Raw genomic sequence first — 14,234 nt, forward strand, 5'->3', positions numbered from 1 at the left:
GGGGGGTCGTGTCAGAGGGACTGTAACGTGACCACCTGAGAAAGCACCAAGCTCAGGTCCTCACGCACAGCGAGCGCTTGATGACGGGTTCTTATCGTCCTACACCCTGAGGCTGAGACGGCTTCACGCAGGGTGGGAAACTGGCCCCCATCTGAGGGCCCCGCCGTCCTAATGCTGCCACCTTGCTCCAGTGCCACCCCGCATGGTCCACGTGTTCTGGTGGCTGGAGCCTCGGCACCACCCAGGAGGGGTAAGGACAGACAAATGCGTCATTAAACACTCAGGGAGCCCGTGGCCCTGGGGGAAGAGGGACCCAAATGGGTCACACGGTCAGTCAGGGGCAGGGCCTGGCTGCATCTCCTGAACCTGACCACCAAAAGGGGACCCACCCAGGTCAGACAGGAAGGGGTGCCACTCACCTGGGGCTGAGGGTGAGGGGGCCGGGGGCAGCACGGGCTGGCTGAGGGCTGTGGGCCGAGGCTGGGGCTGGAGGCGTGGTGTGGCCTTGAGAAGGCTCAGTTCCTGCCAGCTGTCCTCCAGGCACGTGGAGTCCCGCTTGGCGTCATCCTCATCCCGAGGGCTGGTGGCCCTGTCGATGAGCTGCAGGCAGAGTGACAGATGAGACAGCTGAAGCCCGGGCAGGAGCGGCAGAGCCGAGGGCAAAGCCAGGCTGGTGGGGTAGAGGCAGGTGCGGCCTCGGGCTGTCCCACCATCGCCGCCCCGCTCTGGGAGCCCCGGGGTCACCGGGCCAGCCCGGCCTTACCCGCTTCACAGCCAGGGTGGCAATGCCCAGCACAGCAGCTCCGCCCACCCCCAGAACCAGGCGGGCGTTGGCCAGAAGGAAGTCCACAGCACCGCCCAGCACCTCGCCGTCACGCCGCTTGCCCCGATTCTGGGAGAACTCCGCCATGGTCAGTGTGCCTGTGAGGGAGCCAGGGTGCAGGGACTGCTCAGTGAGGGGGCCGGCCTGGCAGCAGGGCAGGTGCTCTGGCTGCCATCACGCTGGGATCACTGAGGCGAGCCCTCAAGGGGCCTTCCTGAGAATTTCTGAGGAGAAAGGGGCCACTTGCAGAGTTTCTTGGGAGGAGATTGGCAGCTGCAAACAACCCCCCCCCCCAGACAGGGGGGCTCACGGAGAAAGGCCCCAAGGCCCACGGCAGGTCAGAGGAAGGGGACGATCTCCCCCATCCCACCCTCCAGGCCCCCTGACGTCGCAAAAGACCATGAGGTGGATCTTATCGACACCACCCCCATTCTACAAGGAAATGGGCTGCTGGCCCACACAGCGAGCGCTGGGGACTCAGACCCACAACAGCAAAACCTCTGGACTCTTACCCACCCCTATGGCCAGGTCCTAGAAGCGGCCTCATCTTGGTTCCTAACCAGGGCTGGCACTGCAGGAGGAAACCAAGGCCCAGAGAAGACCACGGCTTGAGGTCCCAGGCAGCCTGCCCCAGACAGCCACTCAGGCCTTTGGGGGGACCTCAGTGAAGCTCAGGGGGCCAGTTGCCCCCCAAATCTCAGCAAGGCAGCCCCCAGAGACAATGCTACCAGGTCAGAGAACAGGACAAGTGAGATGGCCCAGGCTGCCCTGGGGGCAGGAGCTTCCTGCCAACAGGTAGTGCCAGACAGTGTTGAAGGCCCCGCTGCAGCAAGGTAACTCGAAAGACCACAAACAGGGCGAGCCCAGTGCCCTGGACAGGGGCCTCTTGCCTCTGGTACTTGGGACAATGGTGGGTGGGAAGCCGACCTCAGCTGCTGGGAACCCAGGCAACAGAAGGTAAGCTGAGGGCCGGAATGCCCCAGATGAGGTTCGCTCATCTGTAAGATGGAGCAGGTGGGGTGAGGAAAGGTCCAACGTGAGGAGCCCCAGTGTGGGGCTGGGAAGGCAGGTACCTCTGCCAGGCCAGTGCGCCAAGCCCCAACTTCAGATTCTTACAGGGGACCTGCCCTCAGGTCGCAAGCACTGAGGAGGTGTGACCAGGGGACCAGTCAGATGGCCAAGAAGGACTGTCTCGCTGAGGACGCCCGAACAGATGACCCTGAGCTCAGAACCAACTCAATCCCAAGGACTTCTGTCGCCCTGCTCGCGGCGGGTGCCCGGGCTCGGTTGCCAGGTGGGGCCGGCAGCCCCGCACCCCGCCCCACCCCGCTCCCAAGCTAAAAATAGTTAAGAAGGCTGGGGGGGTGACCCAGCGTGGCCCCGCGGCGGCTTCCTCGCCGGGGATCTGTACTGCCACCCGCCTCCAAGCTGTAAAGCGCTCAAAGACCCTGCCTGCCTGAGCTGGGTCGCGCAGACCCCAACCAGGAAGGGGAGAGGGCGAGGCCGGGCCTCCCCTCCTCCAAGCCCCGGCCGCGAGGGTCACCGCGGCCCTGGGAACGCTGGGATGGACCCAGGACGCGACTCGACCTCTGCCCGGCCCCGGCTTTTCCCCGGTGCCCCCTTTCTTGGCAGGGACGGCGCGGCTGGCGGAGGCCACGCCCCATGCCCCGGCCGTACCTGCGTCGCTGCTTCGGCGCCCCGGCCGGGGTACGCAGGGGGCCGCTTGGGCCGCGCCACGGGCCCGCCTAGGAATGGAACGTGGAGGACCTAGGAGCCGAACGCCGAGGCCGGGGTCGGCCGAGAGCCCGGCGCTCGCAGACGGGCAGGCCTCGGTTCCAATCGGAGCGCTCGAGGTCCGCGCCCACGTGCCACCCTGAGGCCGCCTCAGCCAATGGCGGCCGCGCGCTCCTCGGGGCGGAGCTCCCCGGCGCGCTCCGTCTTAAAGAAGCAAGGCAGCGCTCCCGGCCGCGGCTAGGAGAGACGCGAGCTTTTTCCGGGCCGGGTACGCGCCCAACGGGGCCCTTTGGTCACTGTGGTCTGCAGCCCCCTCTCCCGTGAAGGGAACACTAGCCCTGTCACCTACTGGGGCCGCCATGCGCCGGCCCGGGGACGCCTCCCTCGGGGGACGAGCGGGCACGTAACCGCGCACCCGGGGGTTGCCTGCGAGCGGGGACGCCGAGGAGCGCGGGCGCTGCCCCCAAGCAAGCATCTCCCGGAAGGAGGCCCGAGGCTCGGAACGAGGACCCGGGCGTCCTCTTGCTGCTTCCCCCGCACGCCCGAGCCTGGGCCCGAACCACCGGGGTCCTGGGCGCCGGCCAGCTAAGGGGACAGAGCCGCGGGCCGAGAAGGCACTGCGGGGCACAGGCGCACCGTGCTCTTCGAGGCCCTGCGCCCCACGGGCTGGCCGCGGGCGCGTCCGGAACTGAGAGCTGGGCAGCGGCGGGCTGAGGGGTGGGGCCAGCGCGCTCCCCGCCCCGCCGGCTCCGCGCTCCCCGCCTCGTGCGCCCCGCCCCGCCCCGCCCCGCCGGCATCCCGCTCTCCGCTCCCAGCAGCCGAGCGCCGCCATGGAGGCTACCGGGGTGTTGCCCTTCGTGCGCGGCGTAGATCTCAGCGGCAACGACTTCAAGGTGAGCCTCGGGACGGCGGACGGGCCCCTCAACCCGCCCATCCGCTTTCTACGCGCCCGGGACCGCGGACGGGCTCGCCCGGGCCCCGCCCCGAACCGACACCCCTAGGTCTCCGTCTGGCGCCCGCGAAGGATACCCAGGGCGGGCCGGGCGGGCGCACGCGGGGTCTCGGAGCCGCTTCGGGGTGCGTGGGGAACCCCCACCGGGCCCCTTCCTGGCGCCTGGCCCCGCCCGGCCAGCTGGTGGCCCGGGTCGGAGCTCTATGCTCCCGCCTCCCCAGTCCTCCTTCCCCTCCCCTGTGACGTCACCCGCCCAAGCCGGGCTCTGACTCACGGCCGTGCCGCCGGCTCTGCCCTGCCCCCGCCTGCCACCCCCATCTTGTGTGGCCTTGGGCAAGTCACTTCCCCTCCTCGAGCCTCGCTTTCTCGTCCGGTGAAGGGGCTTAAAACTAGTCGTCTGGAGGCAGGGGTTAGTTGCTGTGGAGAGGTTGGTGTCGAGCAGCTGGGCGAGGGCTTGGGTGGCAGTTGTCTGAGCAGCTGCTGGACTGATTGACCCGGGCCACCAGGAACCCGTGCCCAGCCCTCCAGCCAGTGGGGGGACTGGGGGGCACAGTGGTCCTGGAGGCCCGAGAATGAGACTGGCAGGGTTAGGGCTGGTGACCAGAGACGAGGCTCCGAGAGTTGGCCTGGCTCCTGGAGGGTGGTCCAGGCTGCAGGTTGGGGTGTGGGCAGGCTCAGGCTGGGGGCAGTGTAGCGTGAGCCTGGGTCGGCAGCGTCCCGCGCGGCCCCGGCTGTAGCTGGGGTCGGGGGTTGGGCCAGGGCCGAGGAGACAGGCCGCCTTCCTGCGTTTAACCCACGTGTGTGCACTTGACCCCAGGCACAGGTGGCCACTTTTCTCTGCCCCCATCCCCACCATGCTCACCTGGGGTCCCCGTGTGTCCTCTCCAGACTGGGAGAGTCTGAGTCACCTGCTGGGAATGTGCCCGGAGGGGGAAGGGGACACCAGCCAGGGGCGCTGAAGGCACTTGCTGCCCAGGCTCCCGGCCACAAGGGCGGGGGGTCCCGAGGTGGGCGTTTGAACATGGGGAACAAAGGGCTGAATGAATTAGCGAATAAGGCTGTGCCTGTGCAGGTTGGGGTGCTGTGGCCTCGCAAGGGGAGTCGACCTTGCCACTAGTGGACATAGGCTGATGGCAGGGTGGGAGCACAGGCAGGGCCTGGACGCCAGGCAGAGGCATTTGGCTGATGTAACCACACAGCTAGGTGTGCGGGTGTCACCTGGAGTAAGGTTTTTTGGGGCCGAGAACACAGCGAGAGAGACAGATTCTAGATCAGCAGCCGTCCTGACCATCAGTTGTTCCTTACGACGCTTTTGTCATCGGGGCTTTATTAGTTCTATTCTGTGGGTGAGGAAATCGAGGTATAAAGTGGCAGAGTGACTTGTCCAGGGTCACACAGCTAGTGAGAGGTGACTGTTGCTCTCAAAGGCTTCCGTGGGCAGTGGGGGCCACTGGACGGTAGAGCAAGGGTACCCTGTCCCAGACCAGCCTTACCACGACATACTCCTCAGGGTGGCTACTTCCCTGAGAATGTCAAGGCCATGACTAGCCTGAGATGGCTGAAGCTAAACCGCACCGGCCTCTGCTACCTGCCGGAGGAGCTGGCCGCCCTGCAGAAGCTGGTAAGAGGCTCTGGGCAGGCAGGGAGGGTCGCTGTGGATGGGGCTGGCCAGGTGGGGAGAAACTGCACAGAACACAGACATCACAGAGAAGGTTGCTGACCACAGCAAAACTGGTGGAAAGGGAGTGAGTACCCCATCCCGGGAGGTGTGCAAGAAGAGTCTGGGTCTGTGAGGGACGGAAGTTGCAGAAATGGACTGGGCCTCTGTGGCTGAGGGCCCCCTGGATGGGGCAGCGTTGTGGTGGCAGATGGGGGCTCCGTGGACGCCCCACCGTCCTGCTGAGCCCCTCTCCCCGTCCCTGCCCAGGAGCACCTGTCGGTGAGTCACAACAACCTGACCACGCTCCACGGGGAGCTGTCCAGCCTGCCGTCACTGCGGGTGAGTGCCGCCCGAGGCTGCAGACCTCGGGCCGGGGCCTGAGGGTCGGGCCAGCACCTCTCTGCACCCGCACTCTGGCGGGGAGAGCATGCAGTAATGCCATGTCGAGTAACTGTGGGGGAAGCGCTGAAAAACCCCAAATGCCACCCAGTTTGAATAACAAGTATTATAGCAGTTGTTAGCAGCTGAGCGCTGTTCCAGCTGATTCACGAGAGTTTCTTATGTGATCTTCACCTCCTCCAAGTTCACAGCTGAGGACACTTGGCCACGGAGGCAGGTCGCACAGCTGCAGTGGTAGAGCCGGGGTAGGGCGGGGCTTGGCCAGGAGGGCAGGTGGGCGGGGCAGTTCACTTGGGCCTCTGCTCTCCTTGGAGCCCCCATCCCAGACCCTCATGTCTCTTCGAGGGTTATTCCCATCCAAGGTCGGAGCCCTGAGATGTTAAGGGCACAGTCTCTGGACTCGAGTTTAAATCTGAGCTCTGCCACTTCCCGGCCGCATGACCTTGGACGAGTTCCTTACACTTTCCGAGATGGTCCAGCAGTGACCGCCGTGAAGCAACACGGTGGCGCCACACAGACGCTGGGGCTGAGGGAGCAGCAGCGGTGGCTCTTGTTAGTGTTTTTGTCACTTGCAGTCATGGTGCCGTCACCTGGCCTGTGCCTTCCCCACCAGCCATCCTGCACTAACTTCTGGCACTTTGGAAGCGTGAGCAAGTTTCAGCCCTAAGGGGAGAGAAAATGGACTTGCTTTGAGTCTGCGCTCTGACCTGTCTTTCGTTCAACCTTCTTCTATACTAGAAGCTCTGATTCAGAGCTCTATCCCTGTCTTGCCCTTTGGGGTTGGGAGAAAGAGGGATTATTCCATCAGGAAAGGTTCCCTGAGATTCTGTGTGCTGGGCTCTGGGGCACATTTGAGTTGGGTTTTGAGGTATAAATAGGAGCTCATTGGTAGTCTAGAAAAGGCTTGCCAAGTAGATTATGAGCAAAAGCCAGAGTGGGAGAGCACTCAGGTCTGGCCTTGGTGGACTTCTGGAGGTGGTGTCCCCCCCGATCCCTGTTTCTCCTGGGGGGTGGAAGCTAGGAGTCACGGACTCTCATGGTGTATCCCCAGGCCATCGTGGCTCGAGCCAACAGCCTGAAGAATTCCGGAGTCCCCGATGATATCTTCAAGCTGGATGACCTCTCGGTTCTGGTCAGTGGTTATCTGCAACCTGGCCCTTGTGCCAGCCCCACCATTCAGTGTCCGCCCGGGGTGCCACTGTCTCTCTCTGCCCTGAAGCCCCCTCCTCTGCTCCCCTCCCAGTGCCTGTCCTGACCCTCGAGCCCGGCGGAGGCCTGGCAGGGTGGGACCAGCCCCGACGCCCTGACCCGGCCTCGCCCCTCCGCCCAGGACTTGAGCTACAACCAGCTGACGGAGTGCCCTCGTGAGCTGGAGAACGCCAGGAACATGCTGGTGCTGAATCTCAGCCACAACAGGTGCCTAGAGGGCGGGCCGGGCGGCCCGGGCCGGTCCTGCAGGTGGGAGCGTGGCCCTGACCCGGCTGCCCTCCGCCCGCAGCATCGACGCCGTGCCCGGCCAGCTCTTCATCAGCCTCACTGACCTGCTGTTCCTGGACCTCAGCGAGAACCGCCTGGAGAGCCTGCCCCCCCAGATGCGCCGCCTAGTGCACCTGCAGACGCTCGCGCTCAGCGGGAACCCGCTGCTGCACGCCCAGCTCCGGTGGGTGTCCGCCGGGCCCTCCCCACCAGGGCCCCGGCCTCGCCACCGTCGGCCTCGCGCTGCGGGCCCGCTCGGCCCCAGGCCCCGGCCCCCGGCCCAAACGCCGCGTCTCCCCACAGGCAGCTCCCGGCCATGACGGCCCTGCAGACTTTGCACCTGAGGAACACACAGCGCACCCAGGGCAACCTGCCCACCAGCCTGGAGGGTCTCATCCACCTCGCAGGTTGGCAGTCCCTGGGGACCCCTCAGCCCCTCACTCCGTCACAGAGGAGGGGATGGTACCCTGCTTCAGTGAGCATCTCTAGGGGGAAGGGGGTGCGGTTCTGTCACATCTCCTCCCGTGGTCACCGTGATGACTGGGAGTAACACCAAGTTACGTGTAGGCTTTGTGCGTAGACCCCCTTCTCAGAAACCAGGAGGTGAGGCCTTGTACCTGAGGCCACAGAGCCGGGAGGGGGAGCCGGGGTTCACACAGGCCTGCCGCCCCTGGAGCCCACCGCAGGGACCCCAACTGACGTGCCCACCCCACGCCCAGATGTGGACCTGTCCTGCAACGACCTGACGCGGGTGCCCGAGTGCCTGTACACCCTCCCCAGCCTGCGGCGCCTGAATCTCAGCAGCAACCAGATCACGGAGTTGTCCCTCTGCATCGACCAGTGGGTGCACGTGGAGACCTTGAACCTGTCCCGCAACCAGCTGACCTCCCTGCCCGTGCGTTGGGGCCCAGGGAGGGCGGGGAGGCTGCCGGCCGCCCCCTGCCCTCCCCTGACCCGCCCCTGCCCGTGCCGCCTCTAGTCGGCCATCTGCAAGCTGGCTAAGCTGAAGAGGCTGTACCTGAACTCCAACAAGCTGGACTTCGACGGGCTGCCCTCGGGCATCGGCAAGCTGTCCAGCCTGGAAGAGTTCGCGGCTGCCGACAACAGCCTGGAGCTGATCCCCGAGAGCCTCTGCAGGTGCCGGGCGAGGCTGGGCGGGGCGCGCGGCCCCCTCACCTGCCCCCGTGGGCTTCGTGCGGCGTGGGAGACGGGAGGGCTTGCGTTGGCTTTGCGGGTGCAGCCCCCAGCGCAGCCTCTGGGGGGATGCGATAGGGATGAGGCCAGAAGGGCTCCACTGCCACCTGCACTGGGACACAGTGCTGCTTCCGTCCCCTCCAAGAGGCCATAGCGCCCACCAGCATTGTCCCCGGCACTGAGGACGGAGGACCCTCGGCAGCTTCCGGGTTAATCTGAGGGCAGAACGTGTTTTTTTGTTTGTTTGTTTTGAGGTACGCGGGCCTCTCACTGTTGTGGCCTCTCCCGTTGCGGAGCACAGGCTCTGGACGCGCAGGCTCAGCGGCCATGGCTCACGGGCCCAGCCGCTCCGCGGCATGTGGGATCTTCTCGGACCGGGGCACGAACCTGCGTCCCCTGCATCGGCAGGCAGACTCTGAACCACTGCGCCACCAGGGAAGCCCCAGAACGTGTTTTTTGATGCCCTCTTGTTCACACCCAGGGGTCTTTAGTTCTCGGAAGGCCGCTTTGGAAGGTGCTGCCCTGTAGAAGCTGCAGAAAGACCCTCCTGGTCACTTAGCCATGAGGAGACCCCGGCCCCTCCCGTCTTTGCCGGCACCTTCAAGTTGGCTGGTTTCCTAACTAGCTGGGCTGCTTAGTTTCTCTGGCCCTACTTGCCTCCCCAACCCAGGATTGAAAGGCCCCCGGCTCCCCGTCTGTCACCCCCCTGAGGCCCGGCTATGTCGTCACAGGTGCACGAAGCTGAGGAAGCTGGTCCTGAACAAGAATCGCCTGGTGACCCTCCCAGAGGCCATCCACTTCCTGACAGAGATCGAGGTTGGGCAGGCGGCTGGTACTGGGGGGAGGGAGGAACGGGAGAGGTGCGGACAGACCCCCAGAGAAGACTGAGCAAAGGGCTCCTGGAGGGGTGGCTGGTGCCAGGGTGAGGAGGGGGTGATCCACGTCCTGTGGACACGTCCTGTGTCCACATCACGCTCGACAGCATCACTTAAGCCTCATAACCAGCCAGTCTGCGAGGTCATACGTCACAGACGGGAAAGCCCAAGCCCATGAGGGTGGCTGCAGGATGAGAACCTGAGCCCTTTGGCCCTGGGGGTTGCAAAGAGCAGGGCTTTGGGGTGGCCGTGAGGTAGAACTCGGGCTCAGCGCCGGCTCCGCTCACCCCACGAGGCAGGTCCTGGACGTGCGGGAGAACCCCAGCCTGGTCATGCCCCCCAAGCCCGCTGACCGCACCGCCGAGTGGTACAACATTGACTTCTCGCTGCAGAACCAGCTGCGGCTGGCGGGAGCCTCCCCTGCCACGGTGGCCGCGGCGGCGGCTGGTGAGCAGGGGAAGGTCTGGCCTGGCAGTGGGGGCTTCTCCCTGGGCCTCAGCTTACCCATCTGTAAATTGGGTGGGACACGCTTTCTGGATGCGGGGCGTGGGGTTGGCCCCTGGTTGGCTGGATGCCCCAGGCGGGGTAGGGGGCAGCCAGGTCAGCTGTGTACCCCTCCCCTCAGCAGGGAGTGGGCCCAAGGACCCCCTGGCTCGCAAGATGCGGCTGCGGAGGCGCAAAGACTCGGCCCAGGATGACCAGGCCAAGCAGGTGCTGAAGGGCATGTCGGACGTGGCCCAGGAGAAGAACAAGAAGCAGGAGGTAAGCCGGGCCGGGGCTCAGGCTCTGCTCAGCAGTGCAGCCCGGGCCCAGCGGGAGAGGGGGCCCTGAGCTGGGTCGCAGGCGGGCCAGCGCGAGCGGCTGCGCGGTCAAGCCAGCGTCGTGCTTGTGATCCCAGGAGAGCGTGGACTCTGGAGCACCTGGGGGCAAGGTGCGGCGCTGGGACCAGGGCCTGGAGAAGCCGCGCCTCGACTACTCCGAGTTCTTCACGGAGGACGTGGGCCAGCTGCCTGGCCTGACCATCTGGCAGATGGAGAACTTCGTGCCCGTGCTGGTGGGGGAAGCCCTCCACGGCAGGTTCTACGAGGCCGACTGCTACATTGTGCTCAAGGTGCGGGGCAGGGGGCTGCGAGGCCCAATCTGGACGGCTCAGAACCGCCCGCTCCCAGCCGTGTTCCGGGGGCGGGTGGGCGGCGAGGTCTCCGCCTGGGAGGCTGACCCAGCCACTGCCCTGGCCTTCAGACCTTTCTGGATGACAGCGGGTCTCTGAACTGGGAGATCTACTACTGGATCGGCGGGGAGGCCACACTTGACAAGAAGGCGTGCTCTGCCATCCACGCCGTCAACCTGCGCAACTACCTGGGCGCTGAGTGCCGCACCGTGCGCGAGGAGATGGGCGAGGAGAGCGACGAGTTCCTGCAGGTGCGGAGGGCCGGAGCCGAGGGCCAGTGGGCGGGGCCGACTGAACCGTATCAGGTGCTGAGCCCCGCGATGGCAGACGGCGGGAACGGATGGGCTGAGGTCAGGGAAGTGAGGTGAGGCCACCTGTTGGGAGCCTGGGTCAGTGGAGGCGAGTCCTGGCTCAGGTGAGGGTAAGGAGACCAGGCTAGTTTGGGAGCTGGAAACTGGGTTGGGGGCGGTGCAGGAGACCAGGAGGGATGGGGAGCTGGGACTACAAACTGCCAGAGGGTGGCCCACCGGCCGGCCACGAAGGAGGCGGGGCCAGGGGCAGGGCCAGAGTCCAGGGAGCTGGGTTAGTGAGAGGCGCCGGCCTACCCGCCAGCTGGTTACATGTAGGTACCTACACGAGACGAGATTTTGGGTACTTCCACCTGAGTTTGCCTTCTTCCATAAACTTGCCCAGTCCTGTCCCCTGATACGCGCGTATCTAAGCATGCTGTGTCTGGACACGAGCAGACGCGTTCACGGTTATGTACGTCGTACCACCCCGTGTGCGTTTACGTCTATAGACACAGATCTTGTATTTTTAACATCATCGTGGATTCACAGCATCTGACTCGGCTGCACGCAAGTCCGCCCCTCCTGACAGGTGGTGTTGGGTCGGGGTGGGGGGACAGCTCGGTGAAAGTCCACACGCCCCACACGCAGGTATTTGACAACGACATTTCCTACATCGAGGGTGGAACAGCCAGTGGCTTCTACACTGTGGAGGACACGCACTACGTAACCAGGTGAGGGGTGTGTGGGCGCCACTGACCTGGACTCAGCTGGGCAGGATGGGGGGAGGGTATCGGGGTAAATCTGTCCCTTGGTGCCCCCGCCAAGCCATTCTTGCTCTGGCTCCCAGGATGTACCGTGTGTATGGAAAAAAGAACCTCAAGTTGGAGTCCGTGCCTCTTAAGGGGGCCTCCCTGGACCCAAGGTGAGCCCCATGACGTGAGGTGGGGTGCTTCACCCTGAACCTTCTCCCCACCGGTGGGGGGCAGGGCTTGGCTCTAGACAGAGAGGTCTTCCAGCCCTTGTCCTGCAGAGCTTGGCAGGAGGTCCTGCAAGGAGGGATTTGGGGCGGGGTCAGAGGCATGGGGGCGGTCGTTGCTGTGGCCAGTGGCAGCCCCTCCCACCCCTCCTGTCCAGGTTCGTTTTCCTGCTGGACCAAGGGCTGGACATCTACGTGTGGCGGGGGGCCCAGGCCACGCTGAGCGGCACCACCAAGGCCAGGTAAGAGGACCGTGACCTGCCCAGACGTGCTGGGGTGTACTGTGCAGAGGAAAACTGTCACCCAGGGAGGAGGCGTGGGCTTCATCACTAAGGCTTCGCACCCGCCCTCAGGCTGTTTGCAGAGAAAATTAACAAGAACGAACGCAAAGGGAAGGCGGAGATCTCGCTGCTGGCACAAGGCCAGGAGCCCCCGGAGTTCTGGGAGGCGCTGGGCGGGGAGCCCTCCGAGATCAAGCGGCACGTGCCCGACGACTTCTGGCCGCCCCAGCCCAAGCTGTATAAGGTGAACCGGGGGTGCGGGGCTGGCCTGACTGCACTGGCCTCCTTCGGGACCTCGGTGGGGAGAGGGTGCCACCTTCTGGGCAAGGAGTAGCTCAGCACGGGTCTGAGGCTGGCTCTGAGTGGGGCCGTGCTTCCGGGAAGGCCGGGCTGGAGAGGGAGGCCAAGAAGCACATGGGTGCCAGGCCTGGGGACCTGGCCTTCGTGCTGTAGGTGTTGTGGGCGGGAAGAGGACAGGTTAGAGAAACCCGTAAGGACCTGGAGAGGGCGGGTAGGGAAGGCACCGTTTACCAGCCCTTCTTCCGCTGATAGGGTTTTCTAGAAAGCATCTTGAGGTGGAGGGAGGAGGCCGGCCCGGAGAGGAGCAGGCCGTGGACCTGAGCGCAGGGGCCAGCCTGAAGCAGGGGCTGTTGTGTGGGGCTTGTGTTCCCCAGACGCAGCCTGGTTAAGCCCACCTCTTGCTCCCGCCAGGTGGGCCTGGGCCTGGGCTACCTGGAGCTGCCGCAGATCCACTACAAGCTCTCTGTGGAACATAAGATACGGCCCAGGGTGGAACTGATGCCTGGGATGCGGCTGGTGAGATGCACGGGGAGGAGGGCGTGGGGGCTGGATCCCTTCTTGCTGGTGGCCCTGGTCTTGACCTCCAGCCTCTGGGGCCCCGCAGCTGCAGAGCCTGCTGGACACGCGCTGCGTGTACATCCTGGACTGTTGGTCTGACGTGTTCATCTGGCTCGGCCGCAAGTCCCCGCGCCTGGTGCGCGCTGCCGCCCTCAAGCTGGGCCAGGAGCTGTGCGGGATGCTGCACCGGCCACGCCACGCCGCGGTCAGCCGCAGCCTGGAGGGCACAGAGGCGCAGGTGTGCGATGCGGCGCCCCCGGAGGCCGCTTCCCCGAGATCCCGGGGGCGCGTTCTTGCCCTGACACTCTGTGGACCGGTTGGTTACCGAGCTCCACAGCTTCCCGGGCCCCGCGCAACCTCTCCCAATTCCTAGGCCCCACCCTGCTTCCCCAGGCTCCGCCTCCTCTGTCTCCTACTCCAGCTGTGCCTTCTCAGGTGTTCAAGGCCAAGTTTAAGAACTGGGACGATGTGTTGACTGTGGACTACACGCGCAACGCAGAGGCTGTGCTGCAGGGCCCGGGGCTCGCGGGGAAGGTGAAGCGTGACGCTGAGAAGAAAGACCAGATGAAGGCCGACCTCACCTCGCTTTTCCTGCCGCGGCAGCCGCGCATGCCTCTGGCGGAGGTGGGCACGGGGCTGGGGCGCAGGGCGGGCTGGCTGGGCTGGGCTGTCCCACCATGACGGGTGGGGTCACACGCAGGCGGAGCAGCTGATGGAGGAGTGGAACGAGGACCTGGATGGCATGGAGGGCTTCGTGCTCGAGGGGAAGAAGTTCGCACGGCTGCCCGAGGAGGAGTTTGGCCACTTCTACACGCAGGACTGCTACGTCTTCCTCTGCAGGTGCCTCCCCCGCGTGCCTCTCACGCCCACCCCCCGCCACCCGGTGCTGGGGGCTCAGCCCTGACCACCGCCCTCTGGCCCCGCAGGTACTGGGTCCCCGTGGAGTATGAGGAAGAGGAGGAGAAGAAGGCGGGGGCTGAGGACGAGGGAGAGGAGGTGGCGGCCGAGGCAGAGGAGAAGCAGCCCGAGGAGGACTTCCAGTGCATAGTTTACTTCTGGCAGGGCCGCGAAGCTTCCAACATGGGCTGGCTGACCTTCACCTTCAGCCTGCAGAAGAAGTTTGAGAGCCTCTTCCCCGGCAAACTGGAGGTGTGCCGGCCATACCCCCAGAACACAGGGAGGGGGTGTCCCTGGGACTCACCCAGGGGAGCCTTGCCCCACCAGGGAGCTGCCCCTGACGGCTTCCGTGCCCCCAGGTGGTGCGCATGACACAGCAGCAGGAGAACCCCAAGTTTCTGTCCCATTTCAAGAGAAAGTTTATCATCCACCGGGGCAAGAGGAAGGCGGCCCAGGGAGCCCTGCAACCAAGCCTGTACCAGATCCGCACCAACGGCAGCGCCCTCTGCACCCGGTGCCTGGCCGCGGGGAGCGGGCGCGGGCGGCCAGCGGGCCGTGTCCCGCCGGGGCTCCTTGCTGACCCCTCCCCTCCCCCAGGTGCATCCAGATCAGCACCGACTCTGGCCTCCTCAACTCCCAGTTCTGCTT

General features: G+C 65.3%; 2 protein-coding genes across 2 annotated transcripts in view; one reads left to right on the forward strand and one right to left on the reverse strand.

The window, feature by feature from the left end:
* Nucleotides 1-2,493, reverse strand: part of MIEF2 (mitochondrial elongation factor 2) — a 4,329-nt gene extending 1,836 nt beyond the window's left edge. The window contains exons 1-3 of the mRNA XM_024752924.1: nt 1,340-2,493; nt 764-921; nt 422-600 (exon numbers count right to left, since the gene is read on the reverse strand). Coding sequence (XP_024608692.1) covers nt 422-600; nt 764-921; nt 1,340-1,370 — 368 coding nt within the window. The 5' untranslated portion in view covers nt 1,371-2,493. The remainder of the gene's footprint in view (nt 1-421; nt 601-763; nt 922-1,339) is intronic.
* Nucleotides 2,494-3,301: 808 nt separating this feature from the next.
* FLII (FLII actin remodeling protein) overlaps nt 3,302-14,234 on the forward strand; it is a 12,269-nt gene continuing 1,336 nt past the window's right edge. Inside the window, exons 1-25 of the mRNA XM_024752775.1 lie at nt 3,302-3,450; nt 5,020-5,130; nt 5,437-5,508; nt 6,620-6,700; nt 6,899-6,984; nt 7,067-7,228; nt 7,348-7,451; nt 7,764-7,939; nt 8,024-8,181; nt 8,970-9,054; nt 9,413-9,560; nt 9,739-9,875; nt 10,012-10,224; nt 10,356-10,535; nt 11,223-11,305; nt 11,422-11,496; nt 11,709-11,792; nt 11,904-12,075; nt 12,543-12,647; nt 12,736-12,927; nt 13,125-13,313; nt 13,390-13,529; nt 13,616-13,838; nt 13,946-14,100; nt 14,184-14,232. Coding sequence (XP_024608543.1) covers nt 3,388-3,450; nt 5,020-5,130; nt 5,437-5,508; nt 6,620-6,700; nt 6,899-6,984; nt 7,067-7,228; nt 7,348-7,451; nt 7,764-7,939; nt 8,024-8,181; nt 8,970-9,054; nt 9,413-9,560; nt 9,739-9,875; nt 10,012-10,224; nt 10,356-10,535; nt 11,223-11,305; nt 11,422-11,496; nt 11,709-11,792; nt 11,904-12,075; nt 12,543-12,647; nt 12,736-12,927; nt 13,125-13,313; nt 13,390-13,529; nt 13,616-13,838; nt 13,946-14,100; nt 14,184-14,232 — 3,243 coding nt within the window. The 5' untranslated portion in view covers nt 3,302-3,387. The remainder of the gene's footprint in view (nt 3,451-5,019; nt 5,131-5,436; nt 5,509-6,619; nt 6,701-6,898; nt 6,985-7,066; nt 7,229-7,347; nt 7,452-7,763; nt 7,940-8,023; nt 8,182-8,969; nt 9,055-9,412; nt 9,561-9,738; nt 9,876-10,011; nt 10,225-10,355; nt 10,536-11,222; nt 11,306-11,421; nt 11,497-11,708; nt 11,793-11,903; nt 12,076-12,542; nt 12,648-12,735; nt 12,928-13,124; nt 13,314-13,389; nt 13,530-13,615; nt 13,839-13,945; nt 14,101-14,183; nt 14,233-14,234) is intronic.

Source organism: Neophocaena asiaeorientalis, unplaced genomic scaffold (assembly GCF_003031525.2).
Source record: "Neophocaena asiaeorientalis asiaeorientalis breed wild unplaced genomic scaffold, Neophocaena_asiaeorientalis_V1.1 scaffold540, whole genome shotgun sequence".
Lineage (NCBI taxonomy): Eukaryota > Metazoa > Chordata > Mammalia > Artiodactyla > Phocoenidae > Neophocaena > Neophocaena asiaeorientalis.